Below are 19036 nucleotides of genomic sequence, written 5' to 3' on the forward strand. Positions count from 1 at the left end.
ATATTTACTGAGTATTTATTACGTGCTATAAAGTTCACGTCCTCAAGTATACAATACTCAAGTTAGAACGGCACATAAAAACAAATATTCAAGTAATTTTCATTTTGAGGAGTTCTGCAAAAATGTGGGTTATGACAAGAGCATCTATAAAGCAGGAAATTAAGTCTTTTTTAGAATTTTAATACATATTTTCCAAAATCTCTATATTATGCATTAACTTTATAACCAATATATCAAAGATAGTTAGCCACCTGAGTAGAATCTCTGCCTAGTCTCCTTTCTTTCATATCCAAAATAATCTCCTTGGTCTAAACACACTGGTCTAGTAAGTATGAAAAATGTACACTACTAGAACAACTTTAAAATAAAAAGAACTACTTCATCCACACATACTAAAAACACCTTTCCATGTAGCTGCCTCTCCCTAACAGCAACATGGAGAAATTTCAGAAGTTCCTCGAGTACTTGCCTGGACAGCTTGAATGAGGTACACTTAGACGGCTATTGAACAGAAGCAACACTGGAACTTGAAGCAAGCGTATTTTGGAAGGCCAGTCGCCAGAACTCCCAGCCCCTACTACCTGTTTTACAACTGAGAAAATAGTGAACTGAATTTGGCCAAAAGGCCCATCACTTATCTCAAAGCAATATTCTGACTTAAAAGTTTCAGCATTTCTGTGACTACCATATATCTTCGTGAAATAATGACCTATGGTACCAGATTTTAACAATATGTGAAATATAGCAATGATATTACATACATATAACCACTGAACCACATGTTGCATTAAATTCAATGGATATTTATAGTTTAACTTCCAAGTTAGTCCACTGGATTCCTTTTAACATACATCAAGTAAGCTGCTTTGACAAAATAGTATTAGTGATTGAGCAGGTAGAAAAATAAACTTCAGTGTCCCCAATATGTATAAGGAAGATAAAATATGTATAAAAGATACACCACTGGGTGGCTCAGTGGGTTAAAGCCTCTGCCTTCGGCTCAGGTCATGATCCCAGGATCCTGGGATCAAGCCCCGCATCAGGCTCTCTGCTCGGCGGGAGCCTGCTTCCTCCTCTCTCTCTGCCTGCCTCTCTGCTGCTTGTGGATCTCTGTCTGTCAAATAAATGAATAAAATCTTAAAAAAAAAAAAAAGATACACCAGGACGCCTGGGTGGCTCAGTGGGTTCAAGGCTCTGCCTTCGGCTCAGGTCATAATCTCAGGGTCCTGGGATCAAGTCCCGCATTGGGCTCTCTGCTCAGTGGGGAGACTGCTTCTCCCTCTCTCTCTGCCTGCCTCTCTGACTACTCGTGATCTCTGTCAAATAAATAAATAAAATCTTAAAAAAAAAATAAATAAATAAACAAAAATGAATTAAAAAGATATACCAAAAAAAAGAGAGAGAGAGACACTCTCAAGATTTTCAAGGACTTAATTAATAAAGTGGTGTGGAGTGAAGGGCTACGAGGAAATATTTATCTTCCCCCATCCACAAGGGGAACACAAGTCATGCAACCTTCAAATAAGGTGGAGCTTAAAATATGGGAGCTTAAGAGCAAACAGAGAATACAGCTATACACGAAGTTCAAACAGAGAGTCAACACCTTGCTCCAAAAACAACCTTGGGTAGATAAATATCAAACATTAAGTACCTCTATTTGTTTCCAAAACAGCAGCCATTTCACTTATCTCTCTACCAAAAACACCCCCCCATACCTAGGAGTAAAAGAGAAGGTAAAAGAGACACATTCTTTTTTATCCTCTCAATGCGAAAAAATTAAAGCCCAGGTTTATAAAATTAGAGAATGAGTGTCCAAGAAACTTAAATTTTAAAAATGGAAAGTGACTGCTAATTTTTTTCTACATGTTTAAAGAGAGTAGACCACACACACACACACACACACACACGCAGAAAGGAAAAACAACACATAAAGAATACAAGGTAGGGGCACCTGGGTGGCTCAGTGGGTTAAAGGCTCTGCCTTCGACTCAGGTCATGATCTCAGGGTCCTGGGATCAAGCCCCACATCGGGCTCTACGCTCAGCAGGGAGCCTGCTTCCTCCTCTCCTCCTCTCTCTCTGCCTGCCTCTCTGGGGCTTGTGATCTCTGTCTGTCAAATAAATGAATAAAATCTTTAAAAAAAAAAAAAAAAAGGGATGCCTGGGTGGCTCAGTAGGTTAAGCCGCTGCCTTCGGCTCAGGTCATGATCCCAGGGTCCTGGGATTGAGTCCCGCATCGAGCTCCTTGATCAGCAGGGAGCCTGCCTCTCTCTCCGCCTCTGCCTGCCTCTCTGCCTTCTTGTGTGCTTTCTCTCTCTCTCTTTCTGACAAAAAAAAAAATCTTTAAAAAAAAAAAAAAGAATGCAAGGTAGTACTATATAGATTCACATGAAACGATCTCTGATAAAAGTGGTAAGTGAAGAAGATACACAAAAACACACGAACTACACATTTCTAAGTGTATGCACTTGTATGTATGCATATGTGTATTTACTAACACATGGAAAAAGATCTGTAATAGAAACCAAATTGGTGAAGGCTACCCCTGGGAAGGAGTGGTGGTTTTATGATACCTGAAAATTCTTTAGCACTCCTCCCTTCAAAAGATGGAGCCTAATTTCTTTCCCTTGAATGTGATCCAGGCTTAGTGAATTACTCCTAACAAAAAGAATATGGGGTGCCTGGGTGGCTCAGTTGTTGAGCGTTGGCCTTCGGCTCAGGTCATGATCCTGGGTCCTGGGATCGACCCCAGCATCGGGCTCCCTGCTCAGTGGGGAACCTGCTTCTCCCTCTCCCACTTCCCCTGCTTGTGTTCCCTCTCTCACTTATGTCTCTCTCTGTCAAATTAAATCTTTTAAAAAAAACAATATAGTAAAAGTGAAGCTATGTGTTATCCCAGGCGAGTTCATAAAAAGGACACACCTCCCTCTTTTGGGTCACTGGTTCTGGATGAAGTCAACTTCCATGTCGAGAGGAAAGGCTTGTGTAGCAAGTAACTGAGGCCTCCCACCAGGCAGCCATAATGGAAAGAAATCCTCCAACGCCAGCCAAACCTTCAGTTACAGCAGCCCAAACAACATCTGACAGCACCCTCACCAGAACCCCGAGCCAGAATCACCCAGCCAAGCCACCCTAAATTCCTGACCTACAGGGACTGTGAGTATAATAAATGTTGATTGTTTATTTCAAGGTGCTAAGTTTTGAGTTAACTTGTAGTTCAGCAACAGATAACTAATACAGGGGAGAATTAAGATGGATTAGGAAGGCCAAAGTTAACTAAGGGGGCATTTCAGTTTGCCATACTACTTAAATTTCTTAAAAGAAACTTATTCCGAAACTACGGAATTTAAAACTTACTAAGATGCTTAAATTAAGCACTATGAGAATTTTGAACTAGAAGGGCACAAAAGAAGCAACTAAAAAATCCCTTTTTCCAACTTTTTGTTTTTTTTTTTTTTTTGAAGAATTCATTTTCTTAATATGTGTGATGAGAAAACTAACCTCAGTTGAAATCAGATCACATTCTTTAGAAAAGGAGAGCTGTCTTCTATTCTATGAACATAGGATATTATCTAAATAATTATGAAAGTAGTCAGCTTTTAAAAACTCAGAGCATGGATTCAGAGACAGAGCAGCCCACTGTCCAGAGCCCAAGCTCTGACTCACGTTCAAAGTCAAACATACACACAAAGACCTCCGTGAAAGAACACACGGTACTAGTATTCTGGAAATACCGTAATTGAAAGAGCATATATATTGTTCTTACCCAATAAACCAATTTGTAAGAAGCCTTTCATCTTACAGTAACTACAAAATAAATATATTTGCAGAGATTAAGTGCCCTTTACTTTTTGATCCACATAGGCAGGGCAAATGCTCCTTCGCGTAAGAATCTCCTACACACAAGACACATAAAGGCACAGGCATTAAATGCCCGCAGCACCCTCCATACGTTGTAACAGCCCAGAAAAATTCTGAGGCTGGAGTTCACATGTGTGATTGTCCTTTATTTAACATAATGAGAGATTTCATTGTGTCAAAATGGGGGGAAAAAGAGGTACTCACGAGTGAATCTATCAAGTAAAAGAACTTTTACTTTAAACTTCTGAAAGCAATCTTTCTGAAATGTACATACCCATTCTAGACTTTTGTAAACAAAGTATTTCACATTAAACTCATTTTTTACGATGACTCAGGTCACAATTATGAGCATCAGAATTCTGGGGTACAGTATCATAAAAAACTTTTAAGAGACATTGGTGATTTTTCACTTCAGGAAAAAAACCCTCAGATTTCTGGGCATTTCATTGTCTTGAGTCTAATTTGCATAATTCTCCCACTTCCTTCCATGATCAGCCGTCAATTCTTGGAACTGCCCCCATGCCCATCACTGGCCCTTCTTCATCCCCCGGTTGGCTGGGTCTAGTCTGCCATAGCCAGGAATTCAGCGAGCCAATCTCTCAGAATGAGACACACAGCACAGTTAGATCAACAGGCTTTGTGTATGACCTACAAGTCTCTCTAGCAGAGCAAAGTACAAGAGTCTTTCTAATTGCAGGAGTTATGAAAGCCATTTTTTTTTTTTAAACTCTGAGGCCATAAATTGTTATCTCTGAGTCCTCAGCTATGGAAGTTACTCTGACTTCTGTCAGTGTTCTCCAGTGCAGACTCTATTAGCATGCTGGACAGGGCAATTTGGGCAAGACCGTTCTGCACATTGCAAGACATTTAGTTCCTGGGCATTAAATGCCAATAGCACCCTCCACACGTTGTAAAAACAAACAAACAAACAAACAAACAAACAGAAAAACTAAAACACCCCAAAACTTCCCAAGTGTTTCTATATGCTAGGACAAGCCAAGAAGATGATCAGTTCAAAGACGACTTCCAGACCCAAGTTTAGACACACCCATATTCTATATCTCAGCTTACTTTTTCTATGTTTATTCTAATTAGGGAATTCAAGGAACCAGTCTGGACAAAAACAGAAAACCTCTGCCCGCAAGCAAATCAAAGTGTCAAGCTGATAACATTTAGAACAGCAACCCAATCTCTAAAACTCTTCACCGATCTACCCATGCCAGGTTTCACTGTTCGAAGAGCTCAGCTTGTCTCAAGGCAAACATCCACTTAACAGACCAAGAGTACATAAAAGAAAGCTGGCATATCCTGAATGTCAATGCAAACTTTATTCTATAAGAACTCTTATCACAGGGCGCCTGGGTGGCTCAGTGGGTTAAGCCGCTGCCTTCGGCTCAGGTCATGATCTCAGGGTCCTGGGATCGAGTCCCACATCGAGCTCTCTGCTCACCAGGGAGCCTGCTTCTCTCTCTCTCTCTCTCTCTCTGCCTGTCTCTCTACCTACCTGTGATCTCTCTCTGTCAAATAAATAAATAAAAATCTTTAAAAAAAAAAAAGAAAAGAAAAGAAAGAACTCTTATCACAAGAGGAGCCCCTCTAAGAAGAACATTCCCTGAAACTGCCCAGGAAAAAAAAAAATCTGCACCTTTCCTGACTTTCTTTCTTAGCAGGTGAATTATTAGCTACGTATGTTTTTGTTCTCAGTTGCTTCAGCTGCCAACAACCTCACCTTCTTGTGTCCAACCCCCCCCCCAACCACCGACAGCATAGCATTCAAACACCTCTGTGGAATTCTCTGGCCACCCACTTAATCTAAGATGGACACTAACTTACTTAGAACTCGATATGACTGAGAGGGTCAAAGACAAACTACTCACAGCTTTCCTGCTAATGTCCCAGCCTCCCTTGCTATAGAGAACAAAAGATATATCTAAGAGTTTTTTGTCCCATGTTTTCAATAAGTGTAAGAAGGCAGCCACCAGCTCAGGAAATTAAAGCAGACCTTCTATATTGATTGCCTACATCATTTACTTTTAGACTAATTTATATACTGTACTGTGCACTTTTCTTGAAGTGTACTGTAAGGGGTTAAAGGAATGGATTCTGGAACCAGGCTGCTTACTCACTAGCTGTGTGACCTTGGGCAAATTATTTAACTGGTCTCTATCTCAGTTTCTGTGTGGATAAAATAGGGATAACAATAGTAGCTACTTCCTAAAGTTGCTATAAGGATCAGATGAACTAATAACACAAAGCCATTAGAGCAGTAGCAGAGAGACTGATGTAACTGTGAATCACAAAACCACAGAATGTGGCTGCTCTTAGATTGTTGTGGTGATTCCTCCTTTCTCTCCATCTCTATCAGAGACTCCTTATAGCCAGGAATTTAGAGGGCCTGCATGGGTTTTGTGTTTCCCACGCAAGGCAAAGAATGAACTCCAAGAATGGCTCTTGGGTGCCAACTGCATCAGCACCAAGGTGTTAGGTATGGAAAATGTAAAGATGATTAAGACATGATACTCAAGGTATTCAAAGTCAGCAAAAGACCCTGTATCCTAAAACAACTACAATGCAGTACTGCAATGAGGTGCCAATGAAGCGAGTGTTTTAGAAGCACAGAAAACAAACTGCTGAGGGCAAGACGGCCAAATCCTTGACCTAGTTTCTTCACAACAGAAGGGAAGAAAGACATTTCAGATAAGGGAAAGAGTATACACACAGACATAAGAGTTGGAAAAGTTCGCAGTATTAGTCTCGTAAAAGAGTACAGCCCAGTGTGACTGAAGCACTTGCAAAGTGGGAATAATACGGCTTGTGGCCATTATTATACTGTCATTATAAGGTGATTTTAATATGATACAATGTGAAAGATTTTGAACTTTTTCCCATGGGGCAATGGAAAGTCAACGATGGCTTTAAACACTATACAGATATGATCAATTGGGGTTTTTTTCATTTTTTGTTTCTTAGGGAAAAAAAAAATTTTGGAGAGATGAATGGACCGGCATTATGAAGCAGCAATAGGAGGGAGAAAGCTTCCGGCAGAGACACCAGTTTGAAGGCAGTTACTGCAGTCCACGGCAGGGGTGTTAAGGATCTGAACTAGGACTATGAAGAAAACCTGGATTTGAGAGACGTCAGAGGAAGAAAGGGCTCAGAAGGGGGCCGGCTCCCAGGAAAAAGAAGAGGAAAGGGTCCAGGTTCTCCAGGTATGGTAAAGAAGTGTTGAGTCACTATATTGTACACCTGAAACTAGTGTTACACTGTACTAACTGGAATTTAAGTAAAAACTAAAAAAAAGTCCAGGTTCTCATTTAATGGTGGTACCTGACACCACCAGGCAGAGCAGTTACTAGTTACTAGGTGCACTGTAAACAGGTGTTGGATGGAATTAAATTTTTATAACCTGATACAGAAATTAACTAAGAACAGTGACCAAGCAGTGAATCAGTAAACGTCAATGTATCCAAAATGACCAAACCTTGAAATAAAAAGAAGAGGCACGTTAAATTAAATATTAAATACAGGGTGTTAACAAACGACATTATTTTTAGGAAAAGAATGAAATCAGAATTTTCCCAAAACATATTACACAGAACCTGAGTCTCCAAATATTTACCATGATACGACAGTTCCAAGGTCACACACGTTTGGAAAATCTTGCACACCATATTCACCCTTAAATATTTACTGTAAACATTACCATAAAATATATTCCAAAAAAATATATATAATATATGCACTCTGAAAAGTTCCATAATAAAGAAGATTACCTTTAATGAAAGAAGAGTGTCCCAAACTTATGACCATGGGACATCACAAAATTTCCTAGAGAGCCAAGGACACACTGGGGAACACTACACTTCGGAAAAAGTTTTTCAAGAAGAAACAAAGAGTTTCAGTGCAATCACAAGAAAATAGAAATTACAGAAATACAAAAATACAAACCTTCAGGTGAAGTTTTTGAAGAATTCGGGTGAGCAATCGTGGAAATCTTCCTATATCTATTGCATTTATCAGCGACACTGCTTTTTTCATGCTAAATAAATTTGTAAAACAAAATTTTAATATGAGTTTTAAAATGAGTGAACTGTTCCTGCCATAAGTACACTTGTCTACAATTGCTACTGTCTTGGAGTTTCCATTTCAACAACTCTGATTGCTATAAAGAAGTCCAAATGATGGCCCGCAAAGGAGGCAGGACGATTCCAAAAAGATGCCTCCCAAAAGTACTTGTCCATTTGGGAAGTTTCTCTTTCTTTGGGGGCAAGGCCCGCAACTAGAGGAAGCTTGCACCTTGGGGGGGGATGGCATTAACTCAGCAGTGAATATTTACTAACCTTAACCCACAGAGGAACTATGGAAAGAATGGAAGGAGGAAAGTGGGATTGACACCAAAATAAAAAAAAAAAAAAAAAAAAAAAAAAAGAATGCTGCATGGCAGGTAATGGAATAAATACATATAAGGCAAAGTCATTTGGGATAACGGTACACGGTTGTTTTAAAGCTGTGCCTCAACGGTAATAATCAACTTTAAATTATCATACAGGTTATGGCTTACTCATATGGTGGGTGTTAAACAGGACACTGAAGTGAGGGGAGGAACTGAACGTCAGGACTCAAGGAATCCAGAAATAAAGAAGAACTCTGAAATGACAGTTCTCTTCTTCAAGAAGATCCCTGTCCAATTCAGGGACATGGAAAGTACTTTCCAACACCTCAGCACTTTTTCCCGCATCCGCACACTACCTGCCCTAGTATTTATTTTTCATGAAATGGGAGTCATTTCTATTTAAGTAACTGCATTTTAACAGAGAACTTTATATCACCACTTTGGGCCCCCAACCTTACCTACCATAAGTAGAAATGAACTAGAAATTTAAAAAAAAAAAAAGAAAGAAAGAAAAGAAATCCAAACCCATGTTACCAAACTCTGGCTTGATACTGTTACCAGTCCCAAACTCCCAACCTGAGGACTATTCTCTCTTGATTGAAAAGGGACACTGACACCTGTTACGGATTCAAGACCGTCCAGCCCCACCGCGAGCGTTTCTCATACTCAGGCCTGAGAGCGAGCCGAAAACAGAAAAAGGGCATAGCTTTGCACGTGATTCAGCACTACTCCAGGCGGGCGTGGGCACTTTAGACCCCACACTCTGGGAACGGTGACACACACCACACACTGCCCTACTGACCCCAGCTGCCAGGCACTGGAGCCCCACGGAGGTGAACCACCGAGAGGGTGAGACGCCCACAGCCCCCGGCACTCCCGCGGGGCCGCACCGCGCCTTCGCCAGCTCCGCGCCCACCCCCCACCGCCGGGCCCAGCCTCGGAGCCAAGGCGACAGCCAGCTGGAGCGTCCTGGCGGCGCCCGGTCCGTGCCACCCCTGGGCGGCTACCTGGGGCTCTCCGGCAGGATCAGCGCCGTGGCGGCCGCCATCCTTGAAGCTCCCTCGCCTGCCTCCGCCTGTCAGCTGCCTCCAGCCCAGCCAATGACCGCAGGCCTACGGAAGGCCGGAAGGCCCAAGCCGTGCCGCCTCCGCCTCCGCCTTCGCCTCTGGACGCTTGAGCGAATTCCGTGCGTGGGTCTTTCAGGGAAGAGGGACCCTCCTCATTGTCTTCCGCCGCTGTCCCTGTTCTGCCTCAAGCCTGTTCGCCTATGAATTTATTTATATTTACCTATTTGCCTATTATCCATGCACAGCGGACCCTTGAACAACGAGCGGCTAAGGTTGCCCACCCTGCCTCAAGTCAAAAATCCACATGGAACTTTTGAATCCCCCCCCAAAACCTAAGTATGAACACCCACCTGTTGGCTGGACGCCTTGCCTTACCGGTAACAGTCGGTATGTGTATTGTGCATGCTGTATTTAGTATATACTCCATTATTACAATAACATAAGCGGAAGAAAGCTGGAGAAGAGACGATGTTATTGAGAAAACCTAAGGAAAATACATGACGGTGCTGTAGTCCATTTATCAAAAGAACCCGAGCATGAGTGAGCCTGCACAGCTCACACCTGTGTTGTGCCAGGGTCAGCTGTGCACATACCTGGATATGGGCATGTATTTTTACGGCGTTGGCACGTATGAGCATCTATTTAGGTGCGTGTACATACACATAATTTTTTTTTTTTTTTAAACAGAGGAACTTTAAGCACCCACCATAGCTAGTGTCTAGCCTGCGCTGCAGAGGGGAAGGCCGTGAAACGCTCTCCCTGAAAGCAGCCTGGATGTCCCACACCCACCCACTGGAGAGGTCCTGCCACCAGCTCCAGCCTCGGCGCTTTCTGTATCAGTATCCCTGTATTCATTGAGCACCTACTGTATACCAGATACTGCGCTAGGCACTGGGGACCGAAAAGACCAAAATTCCTGCCCTCCGGGTTTGCTCGCAGTTCAAACGGACGTTTCATTGCGCCGCTCCGCGGTGCGGTGCTGAGCTAGGTACTGCTTCGTAGGGGGACATTCAGCCCCGCAGAGAATGCCATTTAGAACCTCACAGTAGAGCAGGGATGCAACGTGGGTTCACAAATACGTTTGCCCGCCTCAGAGAAAAACACGAAGGGCCCTCCAGGGATTCAGGGATGGGAAGAGTGGCGAGCCCGAGGGATAGGTTCGGGAAAATTTCCTGTTGCAGGTGGCTTGAGGTCTTGAAGGAAAGATTAGGGCATGTGCTCTGGAGCTTAGTGAGAAATGGGGAGTCATTAATGTTTTTTCTTTTAAGATTTTATTCATTTATTGGACAGAGAGAGAGAGCACAAGCAGGGAGAGGGAGATGCAGGTTCTCGGCTGAGCAGGGAGCCCCATGCAGGGGTGGGGAAGGGGGAGGGCTCGATTCCAGAACCCTGGGATCATGACCTGAGCACCCTTAACCGACTGAGCCAATCTGGCGCCCCCATTAATGTTTTCAAGCAGAGAAATTTTTGTGATGAGAGCTGCCGTCTTTTTGTTGGTCTTCTTTTTGGTTTTTGTCTTTTGAAAATTACTGTCAGTGGAATGATGATTGGATTGGCAAGAGGTAAGCAGAAAGTCAAACAGGGAACTATTGCAATAATCTATGGAAAGCAGTAAAATCCCATGGTAGTAAAATAGCTTTGGAGAGTGAAAAAATATAGCGAGTGAGTTAGTGTTACATTTCAGCTGTAGAATCTTTGGGAGCTGGCAAAAGATTGAATTTAATTTTCCTACCTAATTATGTTTTACTTAAATTATTATTTAAATTAGTTGGCATTCCTAGAGCAGCCCCAAAAACATCCTAACTGAAAGGAGAAGCCAGATTGCAAATTAAAAGTGAATAATCCCCACATGGATAATTGAGTCAATTATACAGTGTGTTGAACACATACAAATACATTTAATTCCACAACACTCCACACACTCCCCAATTTGTGCAGTGTCTGAAAAAGATGTATGCGAATCTACATAAATTATAGGTCTCTGATACAAACACAGATTACTATACCTGGCATAATTTTAGAAGGACCCCAGTTTCCCTCGACTTCTGAATAAGTTTCCTTTAGTCTTCATTCATTGCCTGAAGCAGGGCTACCACCCTTCTAAAACCATTTGGAATCACTAGTGAAATTTACCTCCTCAGTTCCTTCACAACCACAGCTGGGATTTTGAGGGAAATAGCATCAAGATGGTTGGAGCCCTGAATCCATGTAACTTGGAACAGAGCACTTTTCCTACCTTAAATTTCTTATTCATGTCTTATAATGTCTGTGTTGGCTTCCCTGGGCTGTGGTAAGAATTAAACAGTGTCACATGTGTATGGGAGAAGCACTCTCCCCTCCTCATAACTCAAAGCACAGACTTCCAAGGTTTGGGGGGAAAAAAAAGTCTCCAGGATTGTTCTTGGTTTTACTGATGGGGATTATCACTTTTTATTGGTACTTGTTGCTATAAAGGCTTGAGGCAGAGAATAATTTCACCCCTTAAGTGAGACCCTCAGCCAAAATATTTCTGTGGTCTCTGGCGTATATGCATACGGATCTATGAAGAAGTCCTTCGTAGTTGTCTACCTGTGACCACCTGCTAGAGACAGGATACGTACCTCCTCAAAACATGGTTCTATAGTACACTGTACCCCTAACCCTCAAACCTGTCAACCCATCTTGATGATTGATCTATAGACCAGATCAGCTGCCCCTGATCGGTTAGGACTATGACACATACTGAATGCCCCCCAATTTCTTCCATATCTTTGCCTTCGTTGCAACTTTTGCCAAATCCAACTTTTTTTTTTTTTTTTTTTGTTCTGTGTTAGCCTGCGTTCTCTAGAAAACAGCCTGAATTACCTGCTAGGGCATCCCTGGGGACAGTCATTGCAGGGAATTAGGAGTGTGCGTGCAAAAGGGAAGGAAGAAAAAGGAGGGAAGAAAATACAAGGTGGCGTGTTATCTAGCTGGTTACAGATTGAAAACCTTGTGTATTTCTCAGTACTGTCATATTTCCAGAAACACTATTTCGAGGTACTGTGTCTTAGAACAGCCAGGAGGTGAGAAGGAGCAAATTTGTCTATAGACTCTTTCCAGTGTTCTGTCTCTTGTTGATCAAAATTTGTCCCATGGCTCAGACCTCCTCTGGACTCCTGAGGTATGTCCCCTGACACCTGTAGGCATTCACTGGAAAACCCAGAGTAGGATCTGATTCCCAAACCTATAGCAGAGGTGAGCTCAGGGCTCAATCCCTCCTCTTCCCTCCCTCCAGATGTCTCCTCTCCTACCCACCCCTCACCAGCCAAGGGTGGGAGCAAGTGGCAGGGGCCCTAAAACAGTTCTAAGTTCCCAGGGCCCATTTATTGGGAAATTTGAACAAGGCACTGCCTGAGACACAGGGAGGCTGAGCATATCTGGAGAGGTACATCACTCAGAGATGGTTTTACTCCTCAGGTGGAATGTCAACCAAGGAATTAGTTCCTTGAGCCTTGAATGCTTTAGCTCTTTGGTGATGCAACCTATTTAGTTCACCTATGCCTGGTGGTTTAACCAAAGTCTACAGCAGCACGGTTGGAGTGAGGTCCACTGTGTACTGGAAGCTAACATTGCCTTCTGGATGTGACCTTTGTCCTGTTTGGAGCCCCTCCCTTTGGGTGAGTTCTTTCTCAAGGGCCCCAAGGCCATTTTCTGCAATACAGTCTGTACCCACTCTCTCCTCCACTGGGCGTGATTTATATCTTTGACACTCAGTGAAGTAAATACAAGATCTGAGCCTTCCCCCATCCAAAGTCTCCACCAAACCTTAAGTAAACCGTGAGTACACCCAAAAGCCCAGCCCAAATTCATGCAAATGGTTATCTTTGGAGAAAGGGTAACACTATTCACCCAACACACTAGTCTCTGAGCTCCAGGAACCCAGTCCAGTAGGGATGACCTTGCAAGTAAGCTCTTGATAAATAGAGTCAAACTGGAGGTATAGACATTTTATTATGCACCTAGAATATTCTGGCAGTGGATTAAATAAGCATCTGGCCCAGGTCCTTAATGCTGTGAAGGTCTGTCATCCTACAACTCATCCTGAGTTTTTTGGGTGAACTATCAAAGGTAGTTTATAGTCACATAAGGGCAGAAGGCCAGAACTACCCACTACTCACTGCCCTATGCCCCAGATGACTATCAAACACAAAATTCACATTCAGCTGCTTTGTTGCATTCGCTTGCAGAAGCCATCGGCCCAGTTTTTCTCCTCCTCAACACCACACAGAACACACACCTCCCCCTCTCCACACCACCCCTCGGTCACAGTTGTGAGGTCTGTTTTTAGCTCTCTAGTCAGCACTTGCCTCATAGGTGTGAGAGAATCATTCGGCGTGGAACCTAAAGAACACCGTTCTAGATGAGACACATGTAATTGTTCCGTCCACATTTTCTCCGTCAATTCTCGGGGGAACGAAGTTTCAAAATTGCCTATTTTTATTTATGAGGCAGTTATGTGACTGTTCCTGTCTGATGTGAGATACATCAGGAATAAAGAAGGCACGAGCATCACCTGTCCTCTGAGTATTTGCACACCAGGCTGTGATGTGGAAAGGAGGTGAGAAGCTTAGAAGGAAAGGAAAAGAGAAAAGAAAAGAAAAAGAAAAGAAGGAATAGTATCGAAGCCACATTTGCCCATAACAAAGAGTATTAACCAAATGGAGGGTAGGCAAGGGCACGGGAGAGAAACATTTATTAAAATGTGACAAATATCTACTCCGTGGATACATGAACAGATCCCTTTCTGATCTATTCCTACAGTTGAAACCCATCTCAAATTATCACCCCTCTATTTTAATTTGCACCTAGTTTCCTCCATTCTTCTTCCCCGAGGCCTGTGTCATTAACGGGACTGATATTTACACATAAGACGCGTGAAGGATCACGTGTGAAGGATTAAACGGTTTCTTCAGTAATTTCCACCAGCGAACACAGCTGGAAAATAAGTTGGTGGCGCTTTCCACACGTATAGCATGGGTGCCTTGTACCCAGTGACTAGCAAAGAAATAAAAGTAGTAGACACCACAAACATGCAACAGAAAAAGAAAAACCCGGTCATCAACAGCGAACGAGAAAAGCCTAACTTAATCACACATTTGCAGAAGTGTCGGCCAGGAAAAGAAACCAAGCATCTGCCCTGCTTAAGACGGACTCTAAAGGTGATTTCCCCTGCCTGCTAAAACAGGGCTAGAAAAAGAAGGCACCCACAAAGCCACGAGAATTCCCCACTTTACATATTCCCCCATTTAGAGAGGAGCAGAATGGGAGGTAACTAGCCAAGGGGAAGGTGTGGGAAATCCCTGAAGGCTTGAAGTCTGTGAAGTCCCGATAAGGGACCCAGTGGAGAAATCACTCTTCCGTTGTCTCTGGGCAAGGGGAAAAATGGAGCAGTCAGGCAGGAACAACAAAACTATATCTCGTATTCCAAGCGAGAAGTAAGGAGTTGGAAATTTGAAAAGAGAAAGTAAGAAGGAAGTCAGTGGGAACAGTTACATTGGAGCTGCTGTGAAAACAGACGCCCCTCAACAACCCTCCCCCTGCCCTGTTAACAATGGCTGAAATCCGTGGGCACCCGAGTCCCTCCCCTATACAAAGTGGAAATCCAAAGAATGAAATAGGGAAGTGAGGGGCACCTGGGTGGCTCGGTAGATTAAGAGTCTGACTCAGGATCTTGGCTCAGGTCATGATCTCAGGGTCCTGAGGTCGAGCCCCAGGTGGGGGCTCCATGCTGAGTGTGGATCCTGCTAAAGGTTCTCGCTCCTTCTCCCTCTGCCCCTGCCCCAATCATCAAAAAAGGGGGCAAGTCTTACGGAATAGGGAAGCAGAACCTCAGGTCTGGCTCAGGAGGACTCAGAGGCTCTGTGGTGCCACCGTTAATGAAGGATTGATCTAAAAAGCCTAGGGCATCCTTGCTCGGGGACCGAACATGCCCCTAAAAGTGGAGTAATTCCGGATACAGGACAGTGAATAAAATCTCAGAGTTGAGAAGCTGAAAATTAAATCCACGAAAAAAAAAAAAAATGCTACCCTCAGCTCCAACATCCCCTTAAGTTTTGGGAAAGAAATAGATGGAAGGCAATAATGAGCCATCAAGCTGGCATCCTGGATGGAAAAACACACAGCTCTCACAGCAGCAGGCAAAAGAACTAGAAAACTCTGGCACCACATCAGAGGTCTGGGCAGAGCTGTCCACGCTCCGCACAAATAGGATGAGAAAAAGGGACACGGCAACTCTGCAGTCATCCTAAAAATATACAAAAAAGAGAGATACAGTATGAAAAAAAAAAAAACCCAAACACAAAAACAGATAAAAAGTGCACTCTGGAATAAAATATAGCCTAAGAGACAGAAGAAAATCCCATGTGAATGCTCAAGATAGCACTTAGTAAGAAAATTAATTCAGGGGAACAAGAGCTAAAAGATAACTTGGAAAAAAAACATAAAAATTAGACGTAGAAGGCATTGTGAAACCAAAGAGATTGAGGACTAAAAACCCACCATCTCCTAACTAATACATAAACCAGAAATGGAGAGAAACAGACGAAACACAATAGCAAATTGAGTTTTTAACAGAAAGGAAGGACTAATCACAGCAAAGGAAAGAGACAAACACAAAGTAGATACTGAGAACACAGAAAGGCCAACCCAAAGATAACTATGTCCCCAAGGCAAAGAACCCAACAAATAGACACAAAAATACATTCAAATGTTGTGGTAAGGAGTCTGACTCCGCTTTTGATGTTTGAGGGCTCAAAGCTTTCAAGCTCTGGTCGCCCCTTCCCCCGTGCTGCCCCACATCCAGGCAGACTAATCAGGAAACCTGGGACTCTCTCTTTTTGCATTGACAAGAAGTTCCAAACATAAAAACTTATGATCTGCACGGGGTAATCTTCGTGCTGGAGCCCTGTCCCTAAACACCCTGAAACCCCATGCCAAGAGCCCTTCTGCCTTCTCCCAAGCCATTTTTAGACCTGCTTGGAGACCTGCCCTGCTCCTCCCAGAAAGCCTCACTATTTCAGTAATAAACCTTTTCAGACCTTCTCAGTGTGTGTGTGTGTGTGTACCTTCATCAGCCTCCACACCAAACCCAGTTCCAGTTGGTAGGGGTCGAGTCCGCCTCATTTCTATGGGATATACGCCAGAAGAAATTTCTCCATAATACTGGAAAAATTGTTTGTGTAGTTTGTTGGAAGAGCATATTGTGTTCCAAAGAACCTAATATAAAAGAGTGATCCTGGGACACGTTCTGGTCAAGTTATCAAACTCCAAGGATAAAGAGAAAATTCTCTGGGCAGCCAAATGAGAAAAGTAAGAAGAAAAAAGAACCCACCAGACTTCTTTATGACAAAGGCTACAAAGTTTTGAGGGGGAAAAAAAAAAAAGCTTATCTTTTTTTTAGACTTTTTTTTTTAAAGATTTTATTTATTTATTTGACAGAGATCACAAGTAGACAGAGAGGCAGACAGAGAGAGAGAGGAGGAAGCAGGGTCCCCACTGAGCAGAGAGCCCGATGCAGGGCTGGATCCCAGGACCCTGAGATCATGACCCGAGCTGAAGGCAGAGACTTTAACCCACTGAGCCACTCAGGTGCCCCCCAAAAAAGCTTATCTTGAGCCAAAATGCTATTCAACTATTAAGCAATAGTTACATATTCTCAACCAGGATTGCATCCATAGTTTTTATGAGTTCCTTTTCGGAAAACTGACATGAAAACAAGTCAACTGAGAGATTAATGAAAATAAAGAAATCAGGAAGGGGGGGTGCATTAGTATTTAGTGAATATTAAATCCATTTAGAACCAAGGTTTCATTAAAATGGAAATTAGGTTTATGAAATGAAATATAAGTATTTTAATGTTTGATAATATAAAACTAACGTATTGCTAAGAAACTAGTTTCAGAATGGACAAAACAGGGGCAATCAAGTTTTAAGAGTACTAATTTCTAAATCTTTCACACTGTCTTAAATGAAATATATCGCTTACGCAATAAATTCACTATAATTTCTTAGTCTTTTCTTAATCTCTGCAAGGGTAACAAATTGGAGAACTGTGGTCTGAATAAGGTCCATCAATATTCCTGTGGAAATATTTTGCTCATTTTGTTTGATCCACTGGATGATGACAGATGCAATATAATAAGAGAGGTTTTTATTTTAAAAACAATATGAAAGTGACCTGGCTTCATGAATCATATTCTACTCCTGAAGGCACTTGAGTTTGAGATCCCTGCTTTAGAGCAATATTTTAGGAACATACACACCTTTGTTAAAGAAAATCAATCTAGAGGCACGGGGTGGCTCAGTGGGTTAAGCCTCTGCCTTCGGCTCAGGTCATGATCTTAGGGTCCTGGGATCGAGCCCCACATCGGGCTCTCTGCTCAGCGGGGAGCCTGCTTCCTCCTCTCTCTCTGCCTGCCTCTCTGCCTACTTGTGATCTCTGTCTGTCAAATAAATAAATAAAAGTTTTAAGAAAGAAAAAAAATCCAAAATAATTTCTTTGGTTTCTTTTCCTTCTCTTATCCACTCCCACTAAAATCATTTCTGTATATCACATACAGGTAGAGATCAAGACATAAATATGCATATAAGGAAAACTGGAGTTCAGTTTAGCAAATGTTCACAGTTCCTGGTTAGTAAGATTTTTCTATAATTTTTCACCCTCTACTTTGTACTTCTCTGTCTTGCTGGAATCTCCGTTAATAAGAATATATTGTTTGCACAGAAACAGTAAAGTCATCATTCAAAACATAATGAAACAAAGTGAATTACTTATGTGCCCAGGTTTTGTTTTCTTTTTTTAACATTAGGTGCTAAAAGAGATTATACATCAATAACATTACTTTGAGTGACCCCAAATATTAACATCATTTCTCGTGGTAATTTGTAAATAATAGTAATTCATTAATCATCATCAGAATTCACTTAAGGTCTTTCCAGTGTTAAAGAAAGGTTCAAAGTAAATTATTAATACTACTCCATTTGGAAAGAACGAGAACACTTTTCTCTTCAGCGTAGCTGCCCATCTTTCATTTACACAGGATTTGAAGAGGTTTTCCTTTTAGTGTTTAGTGTTGTTTAGCTTAGTGAATTGATGAGAGGGGTGTGGTTACTTTTCTTCATAATCAGTCAGCATAGCATTACTGAAGCTAAGGTGATCCTTCCCTCAAGTCAAATATCCAGAGAGGTACTACCTGGTCTCATGAGAACCCCAGGTAACTCCTAGGATTTGTCTGACATTTCACCCAATTTCCTTGTTGTTCCAACAAACACACCAGCCCATTCTCAGCTCTGTGTCTAGACTGGAGTCATTTCTCCCTCGTGATAAGCTCTCAAACAGAAAAAAGACATTGGGTGAAAGCTAATACATCTGAATAAAGTATGAATTTGAGTTAATAGCAATGCATCCGTATTGCTTTATTAATGGTAATAAATATGCCATATTAACCTAAGATCTGGTATTTAAAGAACACAGTCCTTCCCTTCAAAGAACTTACAAACTCAGCCGAAATTAAAAAATAAAATAAAATAAAGACAATACAAAGTAGAAAAGAGTGCCACGATTGATGTGAACACGGGTCACTGTGGATACTCTGAATATAACGTGGTACAATCTTTATCAAGCTATTCTGACCGTGTGCCGAGCACGGTTGTAAGCACTTCACAAACATTATTTCACTGGATCTCACAACAGCCCT

General features: G+C 42.2%; 1 protein-coding gene across 1 annotated transcript in view; it reads right to left on the reverse strand.

Annotated features, from left to right (window-relative positions):
* COMMD10 (COMM domain containing 10) overlaps nucleotides 1-9374 on the reverse strand; it is a 199025-nt gene extending 189651 nt beyond the window's left edge. The window contains exons 1-2 of the mRNA XM_004759075.3: nucleotides 9261-9374; nucleotides 7809-7899 (exon numbers count right to left, since the gene is read on the reverse strand). Coding sequence (XP_004759132.1) covers nucleotides 7809-7899; nucleotides 9261-9301 — 132 coding nt within the window. The 5' untranslated portion in view covers nucleotides 9302-9374. The remainder of the gene's footprint in view (nucleotides 1-7808; nucleotides 7900-9260) is intronic.
* Nucleotides 9375-19036: the final 9662 nt, after the last annotated feature.

This window comes from Mustela putorius, unplaced genomic scaffold (genome assembly GCF_011764305.1).
Source record: "Mustela putorius furo isolate JIRA1106 unplaced genomic scaffold, ASM1176430v1.1 tig00003923_pilon_pilon_pilon, whole genome shotgun sequence".
Lineage (NCBI taxonomy): Eukaryota > Metazoa > Chordata > Mammalia > Carnivora > Mustelidae > Mustela > Mustela putorius.